The sequence below is a fragment of the Cloeon dipterum genome, chromosome 4 (assembly GCF_949628265.1).
Source record: "Cloeon dipterum chromosome 4, ieCloDipt1.1, whole genome shotgun sequence".
NCBI classification, from domain to species: Eukaryota; Metazoa; Arthropoda; class Insecta; order Ephemeroptera; family Baetidae; genus Cloeon; species Cloeon dipterum.
The window spans coordinates 10915589-10933805 of record NC_088789.1 but is presented as its reverse complement, the minus strand read 5'-3'; the positions used below and the strand labels follow the sequence as shown (position 1 = coordinate 10933805).

The 18217-nt window shown below is 44.4% G+C and overlaps 1 protein-coding gene across 11 annotated transcripts in view; it reads right to left on the bottom strand.

Annotated features, from left to right (window-relative positions):
• Window positions 1-496: 496 nt before the first annotated feature.
• LOC135944397 (transcription factor SOX-5-like) overlaps window positions 497-18217 on the bottom strand; it is a 169544-nt gene continuing 151823 nt past the window's right edge. For 10 of the 11 annotated variants that reach the window (XM_065491293.1, XM_065491299.1, XM_065491294.1 and 7 more), the window contains 7 exons: window positions 6422-6547; window positions 4330-4494; window positions 3977-4265; window positions 3760-3915; window positions 3647-3694; window positions 3235-3387; window positions 497-3144 (listed from right to left, as the gene is read on the bottom strand). In XM_065491293.1, coding sequence (XP_065347365.1) covers window positions 2669-3144; window positions 3235-3387; window positions 3647-3694; window positions 3760-3915; window positions 3977-4265; window positions 4330-4494; window positions 6422-6547 — 1413 coding nt within the window. In that variant the 3' untranslated portion in view covers window positions 497-2668. The remainder of the gene's footprint in view (window positions 3145-3234; window positions 3388-3646; window positions 3695-3759; window positions 3916-3976; window positions 4266-4329; window positions 4495-6421; window positions 6548-18217) is intronic. The other variant, XM_065491290.1, reaches the window with a different exon arrangement.

The window sequence follows — 18217 nt, the reverse complement described above, 5'->3', positions numbered from 1 at the left end:
GACCAATTTCCCTGCTGTGCTGCGACCTGTGGAACTGGAGCAAAAATAAACGACTCTTGTCGGTCTTGTTTAATGTACCATTTTATAATTATTATGGTTGCGTCTGACACAAGCGAGTTTTGAAATTTTTGAATTCATTTTAGTTTATTTGATCTGGTATATTTTAAAACATTAATATCTTGTGGAAGGAGCAAACATTAAAGCAATACCATCTTGATTTAATGATTACAACTTTTGTAATTTCTGGAAAATTTGACAGCTTTCAGCACTATTTTCCACTACTTTTGCGAGTTTAATAATAGCAATAACATTATGTTAATTATGAGCTCAAGTAGCTCAAGGTATATTTTTTTATTAATTGCGCAAAATCATCAGCTGAATAGCGTTTATGTAGTAGGAACGAGCTGACGGCCCACGTCACAGCTTCTTAACAAAAGCTTTTCCAATATTATTAATTTATTTTAAATATACTTTGAATTTAAACGAGAAAGACATGTAAGTTTTAAGCCATATTTATTACGTTTCTACAAGTTGTACATAAAACAATGAATTATTTTCACTGGTGTACATAGACGTGTTTTTGTATATTTTATAGGCTTTTTGAAACACATAATTATTTTTGACACTTTCGGACATATTATCTTGTCCCTAACAATTACAGAATAAATATTAAATTTATTATAAGCACTGTATATATTACCTACAATTAAGTTTTCTGTTTCAATTTTTATTTTATAACAGTTGATTGGTTTGCTTAATTGTTCACACTGAAAGCAGCTTTTACTTAGAGTGGCTCCTTTACACATTGGGGCCTTTCGAGCGAAAAGAAATGCATGAAGTTACAATCAGTGTGATGAGGATAACTTATCAAGATTATTATGATGTTAAGCTGCCAAGTCATAACATTAGAACAACCATGCAAAACAGACACACAAAATGAAGATAAAATTCTTTGGATTAATTTACATAAAAGTGCCCTATCCATCCCTTCCGCGGATATTTAATCTATTTTTGGCACTGTGATGAGCAAATAAGAGATTTTCCACGTTGGTGACCATTGTATTGTGCTGTCGAAAAATGACATCCGCAATTTTGTCAGTTTGAAAAGGTGTGGACGCAGGAACTGGCCTATGACAATTTTATCCAACAGTTGTATGTGAAATATGTGATTTTAACTGAATTATGGCAAACAATAATTCACGTCTGGTGTCGCGCCAGGATTGTTACTGGTAATAATTAAGTCTTATATTATGCAACAAAAATTTAACCTTTTTTGGCACTGCAAGCATTGAGCACAAATAAAACACGACGTGAACGCAATATCTTTAAAATGATCTCGCCGTAGGGGAAACTGTTCGCCCTTTCAATTCAACAGATTCATCAATAAAAAGTTATTCATTGGACCACAGAGGAATATTCAATTTTCCGCTAAGCTACGGCAATAAATTAATTTATCAAAATGAAATGCACTTTACATTGTGTTTGTTCCATTCACGCAATCTGATGCAACATGATAATATTTCTCATATATCTCCTATCGCTAGTAATTTTACACATTTAAGGTGAAAGAGTGACACTCATCTTGGATATTGGTTTATTGCATAAATCAATCCACCATACACTTTCAGTGATCCTCAGAAATACGTTATTAGGTTTGATATTGTTTATTTCTATGTTTGTGTTCTGTGTTGAAATTTGGGTTTTGAGGGTTGCAAAAATGTTCCTTCTGCCTCGCGGGAGAGATTCTCAAAAGAAATGCCAAAGTTATTCATAATCTAGAGTCCTTTGAACCGGTTAGTTAGTTGTTTGAATATTTTAATAATCCCCACCATATGATGCGTCACCTCCGCCCAACCCCGAAAATTAAAAATATATCACATCAGTAATTAAATTAGGTGTTGCACTGAAAACGGCAACGATAACTTCTTATTCAACATGATGTTTTCTTTTTGGCGCATCAAAAAATTTATCTCTTGAAAAATTGTCCTGGGTGTCACTTGAGATTGGAAGAAGTGAGTTTGTATGGACAGCTTTGATTCATACAAATCAAGAGATGCGCCAGCGACTGACCTTGATGCAGATTCTGTACTGAGATCCACAAGTTTTCAGACACGAAAAATAAAAATAAGGTCCAGGGGGGCCTTATGACATAGGCCCATGGTCCAGATAGAATTTGAATAAGTATTCTTTCAATTCCATAATTGTGCAAAAAAACTTAATTCACAAAAATCCTAAACTTAATTAACAACCATATTTTTATCTACAATGATATAAGTACATATTTGTTGATTTTTTTCATAAAAAATTCCAATTCCTAAAGGAAGCAGCTGGCTCGATTAATCAAATTCGACTTCTAAACCTCTACAGAGAAAGGAACTTTTCCTCAAGACTAAACCAAATACATTTTGAAAATGGCATTTTTAAATGCCAAAGTCACATCATTACATAGCTTAAAACCAGCCTTCGCACTTCCTTTGAAAAAAATCTTGACCGTGTTGACGTCTCAAATATTCAAAAGAAGAACGCGCTCTCTGAAATCTGCGAGAGTCTCAACGATAACCAACTTTTTTGATTCCACAAAGTCCGCCACGATCTCCGCTGTTCACGGCAAAAACTCCTTCTCTTGGGATGCAGCGTATCAAAACCTTCAGAAGAAGTTTCTTGCCAATCAGTCCTCGTCTTTGGGCCTTGGACTGGAGTCGTAGGGGCCGACATTCTCCGGCGAGAAACTGAGCACGTCACTTGGCGACAGGCTGTCCGAATAGTACGGGAAGGTCTGGCCCCTGGGCATGCCGGAGGTCGACTGGCCCGACTCGGAGCCGGAGCTGGCCGCGCTGGCGGCGCTCGCAGGGCCCATCAGGGCCGTCGAGGAGGACGGCATGTCCGCGCCCGGCGCCAGAAAGGAGGGCATCTCACCCATAGTGCCGTCGCGGCACCACAGCTGCCTCATCTCCTGCCGCCTTTGCCGCATCAGCGATTTGTACTCGGAAATGCGCATCTTTTTGCCGTCGACGATGCAAGTGCGCTTGGGACGCGGCCTGTACCGGTAGTCAGGGTGCTTCTCCATGTGCAGTTTAGAGAGCCGCGACTGCTCTTCGTAGTAGGGTTGCTTCTCCGCGTTTGACATTGACTTCCACCGAGCACCTGAGAAAAAAGGCGAAAGTCAGTCTACAGTTTTGTTGAAAGTGAGATTAAAAAATACTTAATTGGTCAGTGCGTGAGTGTGAGACTTACCAAGAATTTTGGAAATGTTGGAATTGTGCATGTCAGGGCAGGCCTTGAGAATTTTTCTCCTCTCGTCCTTGGCCCATACCATGAACGCATTCATCGGCCTCTTGATATGCGGCTTGCCCTCGCCGTCCCGCTTTTGTGAGCGCACAATTTTTGCTGCAGACAAATAAATGCATCGTTTTAATTTTTAAACCCTTTGACCTTCAGATTACATCTCTGTACAAATGATTGTGAAAACCAACAAATATATCAGCAATGTCATCGTTGGCTGCAGTATAATTAATTTTGTAACCTCGCATCGTCGCGCCTTATTTTGATAACAACGCGATTATTGCACATTGAGCATTGCTTTAAACCCGAAGCTACGAAATCATTATTTCGAGAGATTGAAGTTTTAATGCATTAAAACACACACCTTTTTCTGAAGATTCGTCAACTTTGAAGCCGGCATCTGATCCCCACACTGAAACAAAAATAGCGCAAGTTTAGTTTAAAATATCGATATTTAATGTTTTTCTGAAAACTTACTTTGATTAGCAAAGAAGTCAGATTCTACTTCTTTTTTGTTATCTTCTTTCTGCGGCATGGGTAGATACATATGTAGGGGAAATCCCTTTTCCTCTTTGGGCACAGGACTGAGACTCATTTTGTTGGTCATCCAAGGGCGCCTCTGCTGATCAGCTTCTGCATACAATAAATTATTGGTCAGCAAATCGTTGTATATGAAACCTTATGAGATCATTACCTGTGGGAGGGAGGTGGTTGAGATGGGGTGGCAGTCCAGCAGCGTAGGGCAGGAAGGGCCTCGGCATGACCAGACCGTGGGGCAGGAGTTTGGGGGCAGTTGCTGGAACAGGTTGTTCTCCAGCTGTAGCCACCGGCGAAGGAGAGCTGCCTTTGGGCTTTGACAGGTTTAGAGGTGTGTCGACGTCAGGTGCCGGGGCTGGAGGCGGCTGGGGTGGCGGAGGGGAGGCCTTTTCCGCTGGAGGCAGCATAGGGGTGGCCCAGCCAGGCACCACAGGAGCCATCATCTGCTGAAAGTGGAGAAAAATATGATAAATGAACATGCCTCAACCAAACAATTGAATTGGTCCTCACGTTTCCTGCTGAAGATTTGGCCATGGAGGCTGGCGAGAGAGCAGGGTTGCCTGAGGGTGGCATGGCGCGGAGCTGCTCCAAAAAGGGCAGAAACATGAGTTGGTTGGGGATCGCGGCCATGGATGCTGCGTTCTTGGCACCTCCGTAATGAGTTGAGATTTGGCTCTATTCGAACAGAAACAGAAAGGCTGCATTAGCTGCGTGAAAAGCAATAATTCTCGGCTGGCACACTTTCCATTCATTAATTTTAGAGCGAGCCCTTAATTTCTCAAAGGGCGATTCAGCCACAGCTCGTCAACTGTTCTCCTGCGCACACCAGAATAGAGAATTCCGAATTTTCTTCGACCGGCCGTGCTGACTACTCGGCAGGAACAGCCGCCTGAATGACCGATTGTCGTCGCGAAATGGAGCTTCAGATATGAAGCGACGTCGTGTTTTTCTTAGGCCGGGCGTAATTCATTTTCGGTGTGCACAGAATATAAAAAGAAACTGTCGCGCCTGGTCGAGCTCGCTCAGTACACTTTTCGGGACAAGTAAATCTACTGTGGCTGATTTATCATGCACTGCCCGCTTTTTGTGCCGCACGAACGAGAGTACCCAGCTCTGTTTGCATACCACGGCCGTGCACTTTTGGACTTGAGCAGAATATATTTATGGCCATAGCTGCATTATGCTTGCCCTTCAATCACGAATATGAATTTATGAACACGCAGGAAAATCTGTTGACGATTTAATTTAATTTTCATTTCAATTTCGGCTGTGTTTTCCCCGGTCTGATCTCATTATGTGTCTGCGAAAATTAATTGCACGAGAGACAAAGGCGAATTTTAAAACTGGAACAAAAGCGTCCTGTGCTCGTGCACGCACGAGGCAGCTCGCCGAGTGTGCTGGCCGAAATGCGTCGGCTTCATTTCAATAAGCCGAGGTGATGAGGCACCTGCATGAAATCTAATTAGAGAGACGGACCGCTAACCACTGCCAACTCCAGGGGTGTGATTTACTGCGAGGCCATCATGTGTCATAACCAACAATATAGCGGCCACAATTGCCGCGCGGCATGAACGCTGCTTTTAATCTCAGCACCACTTTCAAGTCCCACACACAATGACATAATTGAAAATACGCGCCGCTTCTAACAAAGGGCGCAATTAATTTTGCCAAGGCTCCACTTTTGCGGCAGGATTACCGGGGCTCAAGCGGCAGCAATGGCTCTATTTTCGCGGAGGCTTCATTAAAAACTGAAATATGGCGCGCGGACAAAAGTTATTGCCGCATTATTTCTTTCACTCGCGCGCGCACACGATCTTTTTGTTCGAGCCGTGCAATTAAAAGAATTAGGGGACGAAAATAATAATGAGAATTATTATCTGTCGGCGTAAATTTATCTGCGCCAATTAATTTCCACGCATCTCATAATTCAGAATGCTACCGTCACGCGTGATGTATAGGGTGCATCGTTAATGCGGGTGCCCTTTGATCCAATTTTCCAAATTTTGGAAACCACACCATTCTTTACAGTCTATTTTTTCAGAGTTGATGCTTCGTTGAGGTGACACCTTGACTATTAATCATCTCTTTCATTTTTCTTTCCTCCATTCTCGTCAGAAGTGGATCAAAACGGGTCCCTTTCTCCAGAGTCCAAAAGGAAACGCAACATTTGAGATTGCGTTTCCAAAAAGCGTTGCTGCGTAGCAGCGTCATTATTGAGAAGAAAAAGTGGTGGCGAGCGTTGTTAATTGCGTCCAAGAATACTATAAAGGACTGCTGCCACATCAGAGTACAAGGGAATCAAGCCTGCGTTTTGTGGGCAGCTCTTTTAAGCAGACGCCTGACATACTGGAATTAACCGGCGAACCGACGTTTTTATATTTGAGGGAATTAATACGGCGTGCGATATGTGACGAATTATTACTGCTGGCTCTCATCCTCCGCGGCAGCAGCCGCCGGTTCCAGAATAGCGTTTGTGGCGGCACAAAAACAGCCGCTTATTATCTAAATTTATAAAACAAGCGCTGGCCGATATATCATAAAAAGAGCAGTGACGTGCGGCGACCATCGCATTTAAAGAAGCGAAGAAAGCGCGTATAGTCACCTGCAATTCCTGAATTTTGTGCTGCTGCTGGAGAATGTGGTCCTGTTGCCTTTTGAGCTGCTCATGCTGCATTCGTTGCAACTCCATCTGTTTCTGCGTTTCTGTCGTCAAGTGGTTGGCGTATGCCTGCAACACAGTAAAAGATGGATTAAGTCAAGAGTTTGTTGAAAGGAATATTTAGTGCCTTGGAAAAAAAAATATTCAAAGGGTCCAGCCAATTTGATGGAAAATTGGAATAGCGGCTTCACTTGCCAAGCGTTTTGAAAGCATGCCAATTCAAATTTGCTCCTGCTTTACGGTTGTTTTCGCAACAAAGTTGAGCCCCACCTCGCTGCAGGGCTTCGAGTGTAAAATGCATTTCCTCAGGTGCGGAGCAACAGCAGCAGGAACAAATTGAGCAAAAACGACTCGGTTTAACATTGATACATAATTAGCTTCATATTTTACTGCCACGACTTTTTATTGAGCATGCCATTAAATCGGTCGGCAGAGCGGCAGATTCCTATCGAATTGCGAAATGCTGGCTCATTCCTTGCATATGGCCAAGTGTAAGAGCGGCGCATTATTAATGAAACGGGCGTCTTATTATATCGGCTGTCGATGCATAAATCGACCGGGAATTAATTTGCTGCGCAGCTTAGGCAGGGCACTAAAATGGAAGGAAAATAACAAGAGGAAAGCGCGGTCGGCCATTAATTAAGGCCGCCGCTGAAAAATTACGAGCGGCAGTTAAAACTCCGTGCCGCTGGAGGATTGATTTGTCACTGTCTGCGGCGGGAAAAAACGAACGAACGCGCGGCCCGAATTAATTACGGCAGCACCGAGTGAAAAGGGAATAATTAAAATCCTTGTAGAGTGTGCTGGTTGGTCGGCTGCTGGTGTGTCCAGCAACGAACGAGAGGCCCTCTGTGTCTATCTGGCTGCATCTCATCTCTTGTGTGTCCGTCCGTCCGTACATATGTAATACACAGTGTATTTTATTATACGGCGGCGATGGGCACCACAGGAGAGTGCTTTGTTAATACTCACATACACGCGAGAGCATAGCTCTCTTTAAATGAGTCGTCTGTTCTCTTTTATATCAAACTTTTTGTTTGCAGAGAGATGAAAGGATTGACTTTGTTTTTACAAGCGGCAGCACCACGGAATTACGGCAGCCATTACAGGGCCCTCCTATTCTATTCTCTGTGTCTTGCTCAGCGCCATATTATTCCTTTTACAGGCAAAATTTGCTCTGCACCCGCTCACTCGCCGCTGCTGGCGTGTCGCGTCAGATGCGAGCGCACACACGGAACCTTGTTGTGCCCAATTTCAATAACTGCAAGACGGCAAAATCTGCACTCAGTTAGAAACAGATGTGCTGCATTGTCTGACCTTTTGTCAGCCGCTCTCCGCAACAACAGGAAACCATTTTTCACCCCACTTGTCCTGCTGCAATCTTTGCAGACGATCGCATTACACGCCGTCGAGCGCGCCTTTCCTCCGACTCTCGACTTTTACGGCCTTTGTGGATTGAAAAAAAAAGAAATTTGATCTTTCGAGGATTGTGCAGTTCTGATATTCTGGGGCAGTTTTATTTGTGCTTGAATTGTCGTCAATTTGCCATTGCAGCAACCAAAATAAATCAGGAAGTTGCACGTCAAGGCGCAGTTGTGAAAATCAGGCCGAGTCGTGCGTGGAATGAATTCGCCGCGGCTCAGCTCTACGCGAGCCTTGATGAAATTAAGCCATCTGAATTGACGGACGAAAAATGCAATTTCCTGCCAAAAGTCTCGAGGTCTGGCGAACGCATGCGCCGCGGTATTTTCGTTGGAGAGCATGCTCTTTTACTCTCTCGTTAGTAACAACTACTTTTGAATGGGAAAGGTAAAATTAGAAACATTTGCGCGGCTATTTCCAGCTTATGTTGTGAGATGACCGTGGGCGTCATCTTGCCGGGAATCCTCATAGAATCGTGCTGCGACTCCCCTGTTACAATAAATTGAGCGAACCACTTGGATTCACGAGCAGTGCATTTTGCCAAAATTCCGCCGCTTCCAGGTGTTCGCGCGTCGTAATAGTGGACACGTCCGTCCTCGTTTAGATCGAATTCTCAGCATGATTCTTGACAGTTCCAGCGGACAGGAAGTGGCGCGACACTTGTTGTTCCTAATTTTGGCGCAAACGGGTTACATAATGAACCAGAGGGAAGAAGGGTCGCAGAGAAGCAGCAGGCAGCTGGAACTGAGCACTCGCCCACTCAATTTGGCCTGCTGAAATTTGCAAGTATAGCGTGTTGTGTCCGCCTTTGTTGCCAAATTAAATGGCGGCTTGTTTACGCAACTCGTGAACGAGCCTTTTTGTTTTTCCTCCGGCGGACAAGAGGTAATTTAGGTAAAGGAACTTGGTTCTGAGTGAGAGAGAGAGAGAGAGAGAGAGAGAGATAAAAGCGTCGACGGCGCGCCGCGCTTCACAGAGAGGGCAAACGTCGAGACACAGTACACAAAACGTGGCATTCTTTGTCGCAGCGCAGACTGCTGCTGCTTGCATCGTAATATTGTAAAGCACGTATAATAATGTCTGTGCTGCTGGACCATCAAAGGGAAAATACTGCTTTTTGCTTTCTTTTGTACCTCACCACTTTCTTATTACAGGGAACTTTGATGAGGTAAGCTGGCTGCCTGGTGCTGCAGCAGACACACACACATACAGGAAGCAGAAGAGTTCATCAACATAATGTACGAGATTGCTGTCGGTTTTGCTTTATAGAATGGAAGGAAACATCATAGAGCGCGCAAGGCAGAGACTACTTTATAAAAAGCGCGCTTCTCTCTAGTTATGATACAATAAAGGCCTTCAGCAGTTGACCCGATGTCTTTGTCGGCACCGCCGCACAAAGCCGACGTGAGCCAAGCATCAAGCCTAGCTGTGTGCTTCCTAATTTTCAGCCGACCGAGTCGCGCGCGCTGTACTTCATTGAGACTGCTGTCTTTGAAATCACAGAGGAAAAGAGAGAAGAGCGCCCGCCGGGCAGACCTCTTGCATTGCACATGTGTTTGTTTTGCAAGTACAGCAGCAGAGGCAATTTCCGCTGCGGCTCCCGTTTTCACCTTGGCGCTTATTATTTTAGCCCGTCTTTCTTTCGCCTCCTTTGAAATTGACCCGTTTTGATCGTCATCGCGCAAAATATGATATCACCTCACCTTTGAAACTCGATTCAAAGCATGAATGGCCACTTTAAATAATTATTACCTCCAAAGCTGCGAATCTCGAGCCACACCTATAAAGAACAGTGTCGTTTTTTTTTAATTTCACCAGCACATGCCATCAATAAAAAGGAACCTCGGCTGGCATCACGCAAATTCAATCGTCGGCCGCTGCGATTGTGTCAAATGGCTGGGCAGACCTCCTCTCTCACAATCGAGGGGTGCTGCGAGATTGGTTGCGGCCGCACAGGTGCACGCAAATCATTAGCCGACGTCGCCAAATCCCACCGCAACTCGTCCCCCTAATGATGATTGTGCGGATTTCGTCGGAAACAAAGCGGCCGCCGTCATCGTGCCGCGGGAATACAGACGGATTGTGCACAGAGCACGGCCGTTCGAAAAAAGCGGGCATGATGATGTGAAAGGTTATCTGATTAATTAATCACCGTTCAATCAGATAGTCTGTGCGTCGAGTGTGTATGTTTTCAAACACGCGCAAATCTCACATCAAAGGCCTCGGCTTCAATAAAATAAGCTGTCGAGAGGGTGGAAGGAAGGGAGCGCCCCCGCCGACCGGCGTTTTTGTTCGTCCGAGGGAACGCAAACAGAGGTGCATTAGCACCGAGAGCAGAACAGAATGGTGATGATGATCACCCATCGGGCGCAATAAATTAGCGAGCGATTCTCGCGAGCATTCTGAGGAGGATGAGATATTGTGACTGGCTGTCAGAGAAGCCGAAGTTTGCCTGCCTTGACACGTCCCCGGGGGCTGCATTGTGACATCCAGATGACAGCCGAGCTGGATCGGCAATAAGCCGCAAAATGTAGACAAGCCACTAACCCTAAATGCACACACAACTGATAATCGGATTGCTTGTTTACACTGCTGTGCACGTTTTCAATTCCTCCGTTTCGAATTTCATTTTGAAGTCCTAACGAATTGCAGAAAGTTCAATTTGCGTCTCGTCTCAAAAGACGAATAGATTGCAACTTTGTTGCCAATCGGTGAGGGTCAAGTAAAGGGCCGATAATACGGGCGTGGATTAACGGGGTCTTTAGGGACGCGAATATAGTTGCTAATGGCTGATGACAATTTTAGGCCGACTCCCCAGCAGGAAGTGGAGGAAATTATCTGCCGCTCACCTGCGGGAAAAGATAGGCAACCTGCACGGTACGCGCATCAAGCAGGTTACATACCTTTCAAAGGTGGAGGGGCTGGAGAGGTCTTCTTTTTTCTCGTTCAATGAAGAAATTACAAGAGAAAAGATTCCGGTTTTTTAACAGCCTTAATTTTTGTATTTATCTAATGTATTTAGAAATGAAATTAATTTATCAGGCAATTCTAACACGGCATTCAAATTATCCACGATCTGTGGTCTCGTTTTGTTCTAGTTGCACAATAGGAAGTGCAATTGTCAAGTAAGCGACTGTATTTTTGGCCGCATTGCAAGAAGGATCCACTTTATTCAGCTATGTGGATTGAATGAGCAGCGTGAGCGCGAAAAGTATATATAGCGTAAAAAGTGCGAAGGGCGCACATCAGTGAGCAAGTTAAAATTAGACGAAGAGGTACATAATTCCATCGTCAATACTTTCTCACTCCAGCAATAAGAAGAGCTGGCTGTGTGTGTATGTGTGTAACACGAAGGCAAGCATCCAGCAGCAGGCAAGGCGCTCTAGAGAGTATAAGTGTTTGTGAGGTCATAAAAAAGCACGAGAGCGCGACGGCTGAACGCAGAAAGAAAATTGTCGGTAGGGAAGTGAGTGGTTTTCAAAATTTAACAGCACGTTTGCATTTTCATCCGTAAGGGTTTCTAAGTGTAAGTGAGAAGATTTTGAGCGTCGCCGTGTGTGCGAGCGAGATTGTCTGCTGCTTTTTAAGTACCAAAGAGCTGAAACGGTATCCGAGTGCCGGCGTCGGCATTATTGCTGCGTTGTTGCCGGGCTCGTATATCATTCAGCGGCCGTTTCCCAATTTTATTTGGTTGGCTATTAAAATTTTCCCCGTTTTTTCTGGTCCAACACGCGCACCACCCGCGGCTTTTTTCGCAGCTGACGACGTTTTTAATAAACGAGTCGGCCGCCTTAAGTGACGACAAATCGAATCGACGGGCGGACGGCATGTCGTCGAGAAACAACAGAAGCCGTCTCTGCTCTTTGTGAGTGAGGAATTGTTTTAGTTCTTTAGAATATAGCAGCACCTCCATCATCACAGTGAACGATTACTTTGGGCGAGCCGAGGAATTTTCTATTTTTACCCCCACAAAGAGAATTAAGTGAATTTGGCTCAAGAGAAACATGAAAAATCGAGAGCAACGCTCTTTCAAAACACTGGACTTTTCACATTTTCTGCTTAAAAAACGAGATTGATTGTCGTCTGCGGGTGCAACAATTAATTCTGACTTGGCAGTTATAAACTATATATAAGTCATATTTATCCAGCTGTCGACCAAACGAGAAATTCGTGCTGGGACAACAGCAGCCAAAATAGTGCGCTTGTGTTTCTTGTTACTCAACTAAATTAATCGGTTGCCATGGGAAAGGTTAAGGCGCCGGGCCATTTTCCTGAAGTAACTTTGTCTTTTCCTGTGAGAGGGGGGGGGGTGCAATATATCAGCGGGCTGCTTTTCCGTAATAAAACGCTAGATCCATCAAAAAACGCAAGCGTCGTTCTTTATTTTTTCAGGTCAGAGGTGCGCCTATTTGTCGCTGTCTCAACTAAGTGATTGATAAATTGTCTCGCGGGTGACAAGCGAGGGAAGAACGAGAGGCGGCAGTTGTAGTTTCTACGTCTTTTATCTTCGCCTCAGATGAGCGTGTGTCATATTTTCAGGCATAATTAATTGTTTTGGAAAGGAGGAACAGCTCGCGAAGGTAATGAGCCGGAGCAAACCCTCTGCGCTGGCTAAGGACAACGCTTTCTGAAGATTGTTTTGCAAGTATTTTTTCTCCGCGAAAAAAGTGCTACTCTCGCTTTTTAGCTTTACGCCTCGTCTGTAATTTTTTTCTTGGGTAGCTTATACAAACGCATAGAGCAGATTTGATTTCACGGTTTCGAATCCATTTTCACGCCACAGATTTGCATCAGAGGGCAATATTAACTGGAAGAAAGGGCCGCCGGCGCAGATTCTCCTTTGCATCGGGGTTGAGCCGTCTCACTCCCGTGCCGTATTGTCAGGGGAAATCTGCATCGCCCTTTGTAACCGAGCGTTTCCTTTGATATGCCCGCCCATATTGCGTATATATTACAAGGCAAATTAGAATCTTTGTGTCTGCACAGATTGCCTGTGCTGTTGCTCATCCTTCGATCGCACAAGAGCAAGAAAGGCAAAAAGGCAGCAGTGAGCTCCACCCCGGTGTTGGCAGCTCCCCTCCTCCTCGGCATGCCACCGGATTGTTTTAAATTTATTTTGTGCAAATACTCCACCGGGAGATAAAAGGGTTTCTCATCAGGCATTATTCCGTCGAGCATGCACACACAACCCTCGTCGGCCTCGTCGTCGTTGCGGGCTAATTAACTTATTAGAGCAGCGACGGATTAGCAATTCTCTTTCTGTCACGAGAAAGATGTCGGCAGGCAGAATTTTAAGAAGGTCAATCTCGGTAACCAGATTAGTCGACTCGTCCTTAAGAAGAATGACCCCAAAAGCACATAATGCGCATTTGCCATTCTCTGTGTTCTGCCACGCCGACTTTTCCCTTTTTATTTTCCTCCGCTCTCCGCCTCGACAGTATGTGTGCGTGCGCGCGTGTGTATTTTGCCCTCTGGTTTTTCCTTTGTGGAGTGAAGGTTTATTTTCCGATTGGGTGACTCCCATGGGATATGCAGCCTGCCGTACACGCACATCCAATCTGCTTGCCTTTCTTTTTCACCACAACAAGCTCTCTCATTTTTTATATACCATCTTCCTCTTCCCTTTTATTTTTGCTCTTTCTACGCTCCACTCTGCCTCTGCTGCAGCGGAGAAGAGCTAAAACAAAAGGAGCACCGACAGCATCATCTCTCTCTCTCGCACTCTCTCTCTCTCTCTCTCTCTCTCTCTCTCTCTCTCTCTCTCTCTCTCGCTCTCTCTCTCTCTCCTTCTCAAACTGTGTTTCTTTTGCGAAGCGCTTGCTTGTTTTGATTGGTCTCTCTCAAGAGAATTACATTCTCTCGAGCCAATGGAAGCTGCTATTTTATCGGGCAAGAAGAAGAAGAGGAAGAAGAGATTGCAGATGAAATAAAAAGAAAAAGGAGCAGCAGCAGTCTCGAGAGCTGCTGCCTCCACTTTTCCCAGGCTGCCGCCGACGTCACACAATATCCGCAGTGCTCGATTGTGTGTGTTCCTGTGTGGTCCTAATTTCGCCCCTTTTCATGGGATGAAACGCATTATTCGCCCCCTTCCCACCCAACCCTAACTAGGGGATGCGTGACCCCCTGAACTTGGGCGTGAAATTCTATGTTTGCCGCTTGTTATTTCTGATGCACAACACCTGTGTCCCCTTCCTCGTCAGACTTTTCTTGTTCATCCCCTGCTTCGACTTGAAGAAGCGCTTATTGTCTCTCGCATTCCTTGGAGCTTAATTACGAAGAGGCACGTTGAGAAATTGCTCGTTTCCTAGCACAAGTCATGCGCAAAAAGAGCTCATTATCTTTTAAAACCGCGAGAAGCGTTTTGATTGTCGTCTCGCGCGCATCGTGTGAAGTCTAATGGCGAACTTTGCCGCTAGACGAGTTCATTTTTTCCGATTTGTCTTCTTATAATTAAAGAAGCCTTCGAATTTAATTTGAATCCACAATTTTGTGGATAAATCAAAGTTTAAGTGCTCCATCCACGATCTTGTGTCGTACATGCTAGCATCAATTGAAACAGATCCTCTTGTGTTCCCCGCATATATTTTTCAGCTTTGATAACCTATAGGTGACCCTCGTGAATATCTGTATTTGTATTTATAAATGCAATAATTTTGAGTCTTTGGGTTAGGTCAAGAGAAAAAAGAAAGAGGCTGTTGCCGTGGCTGATTACAATTAGATTGAACGACGTATACCCTTGACTTGTTTGTCCTGCCTTAACCCAACGAGGCCAAGCTCGTTAAATTTCTGCTGCTACGAGAGAAAGAGAATTCAAATGCAAAACGCAAACACTTTCAATCCGATCCGAGGGTGGAAGGGCGGAAACAAGCTTATGTTTGCTCTGGTAATATCATTTGAGAATTACGCAGCGAATTTCGCCAGGGGTTGGCAAAGTGTAAAGATAACAAACAATGGCGGGCGGGCAACCGCGTTATGAATTTATAATGGCCTCATCACCAGCCAGCAACAATGCTGAAATGACGCCGAGAGGTCATGAAGCGTGCACGCCAGATTATTATAACTTCATCATCATCATCATCATCAGGCGAGCGAACATGATGAGGAGCATATTGCGCGGGGGTATGCACAATAAGCGCACAGACGGGGGAGTTATTAAAACAAACTTGCGCCGAGACGAGGGAGAGAATTATTATTATATTGTGCGCTCACTCACTCTCTGTTTATTTAAATATCGAGCGGTCGCGCACAATAAATCTCGAAACCGCATCCCTCTTGCCGTTTCCGGACCACTGACTCTGCCAGTTAGAATTATTTCCTTGTGTGTGGCACGCGTATTGCACACATATTCGCGCGCGCGCGTGGGGGTGCTGCTGTGTGGTTTTCCTTTTTGTGCGGGATTCAGGGGGTTCGGTCACGTGCCTAATTAACCACAGATTTTTGTCGAGAATTCGATGTCGAGTGGCCCTCGCTTTTGTGCATCGGGGGATTGGAAACTGCTGCTTCGATAATAAAGAAATTCTGCTTTTGGTCATTAGTCGAGATTATTGACGCTTTGACCTCGATCTGAGAAAATATAACACAATGAAATTTGAACTCAACGGAGACAAATAAATCGTGCTTTCGGGATCATTTGACCGGAGTCACGTTCTCATCATGCATGTTGACGGTCAGATATTCACATGTTATTGGTGCTATGTAAAACATATATTATAAATTATCAAATTGGACCACATTGCACTTTGGGCAGGAGTAATTAGCATTTACAGAAAAATGTGGAATATGCACTTTTTTGCTCTCTGTCCTTGTATTATATGTCTCTTTTAAAGAAATGACTGCGATAATTGTGTTATAAATTAATTAATTTTTTTGAGGACAAAAAGTCGATAAACCTCTTACAATATAGTGCTTGTTTTGACTTTATGGAAGCGGCATTTTGTCCCCGCGCGTCAGCCGAGTGTTAAATTTAGTGGGCATTTCACGTGGCACCTGAACAAAAATACAGAAACGCGCGTCTTCTGTGGAGTGAGTCATTTTTCCGCTCTGCGCGTGGGTGGCTGCCGAATTAACTAACATTCCGCTACAAGAAAATTATTATCTTTTTGACAGCGCCGACTATTTTCACTTAATTTCAGCGTGATGCTAGGAAAAGATTATTTCGGAGGCTGCCTAATTAATGTGGTCCGGCCATTCATTGCACCATTAGGCCAGATAATGGTCTCAACGCCGGCTCCAGTCTTGCTGTTCATATATTTCACTTCCAGAAATAAAATCAGCAACAAAGTGTCCTACAAAAACAGTCTTGTTCGTCTGACGGAGGGGATTATGAAAAATAGACTCTGGACGATTTTTCAAATCTCAATATTTCGAACCTAAAAATAATGTTTGAGGGAGAGAGTATTTTTTTCTATATATATTGTATGCGTGCTTGCTGTGGTGAAAATTAAACTTGTGCGCGTATTTCGATGATTGGGAGAAAGATAAAGGAATCGGGCACTAATTTTTCTGGATGACTTCTCAAACGAGTGGTGCAAAAACTCGAGGTGCGAACAAATTAATCCGCGAGCGGATTGTGATAAAAATCAACAGCAGCAGCCATTCACTCGCAATCCAGGCGCTTTTCTCGTTTAAAATAATAATCGCGAAAAGGCAGCCGAGCGCGAATTCGCGCCACACGACTGCTTGTTTTGTGATGGAATATTAATTAATTACCCCGGCACGCCGCCCTCGCGTGAATAAAAAGCGCGCCGCCCTCGCAACAAAGGCGTGCAGGCGTAAATTTTTGCATGCACCCGCACAATGCTAATAACTGCCATTAGTTAATTAGTCGCTCATTGGCGGATTTGTCAACAAAAAGCAGCCCCACCTCGCGTCAGCACATACAGAATTTTAATCCAAACAGGCATACATAATATTGCATTGATGGCGCGCGCGGCATTATCCTCAGCAAAGCATACAGGCGCAGCAGTTTCATTCGCTCGTGATGAATTCATGTTGTGTATGGTTTGTTCATGCTAATATCAAAGCAGCCAATATTATCAACGACTCGATGATTTAGTTAGTGTATTATTAATAGCGGCAGCCATCATCCGCGCCAAGCCTACACATATGCCGACTGCTGCAAAATTGAAACACGCTGCTGCCAGGTATGCACGGCACAGAACGCCGCTGGCTCTAAAATTGAGTATGCACCTATCCGGCAGATGATCACCACCGTGAATGGCGCTGATGTACGCTACTATTTGAATCGACAAAAACATTATGTTATTGAATATTTATGCTTTCAGCACACACAAACACAAACACACGGTCGCATCCTCGCTCGTTAATGGATAATAGATTTCAATTCGTAGCTGTTTGAGCCCGGCTGATGTTGCTGCGTTGCCGCCGCCGATTTTAATTAAACGGCGCAAGCACTTTTGTTGCTCGACATGCGTGTGCTGCGCGTTGGCTGATAGGTGCGGGTAAATACTGGTAATGGAGGCGAGGCAGAGTCGGTACCGTATGATATGCCAGGCTGTGTCTGCATTTATCGCAACCTAATTAAATTTGAAGTTTTCTTTTAACTGTAAGCAGACTTTTGTGACAGCTCAAAATGTTTAAAATCGCGGGGCTTAAAACTTCTGTAATTTTCAAGGATTTGAAGGGATTATCAAGAGAAATTTTAAACTTGGATTTTTCTCTATTATTGATAATGCAATTTCGATTAGTCCTTTTTTATTTCTTTACTTTTTATATAAAAAGCACTACATACTGCTTTGCAAATGAGATTAGCAGCTCTTTTGAGTACACAAGTGTTTTTTTTTTTTTGGTTTGAGAATCTAAAAATGTTTTCAATTCAAAACTGCTCGTGCGCGGATATTAGCTCAAAATGATTTTGCACATTATTAGTGCCGATTACGAGTGCGGATTTCACCCCACGAACGGTTCAATTGACTCCGTTATATCTACCTTCATAACAAATCTAGCATGATTTGCATATTTCTCGCGACAATCAGGTCCAGTCGAGCGGAATGGGAGTTGCACTTGATCTACCGCGAGCGGGCGATGCGTGAACGCTTTCGTCAAAAGCGCTCGCGACATGGGAGGAGGAGATGTTTGTGTGCGATAATTATTGCCATTGTGCTCGTCGATAAAGCGGCTTTTTGCACACCGTGATGCCTCCGCTTGCACGCTTGTACACCCTCCCTTTCAGCGGGCGGCGCGATTTTTACACCCGCGCGCGCCGCAGTTGCATTTGCCGGTGTAATTTTCGCACAAAAGTGTGATAAAGGGGTTCAAAACGAAACGTGCAGCTCTCTTTTTTGCCTCACACGCGCA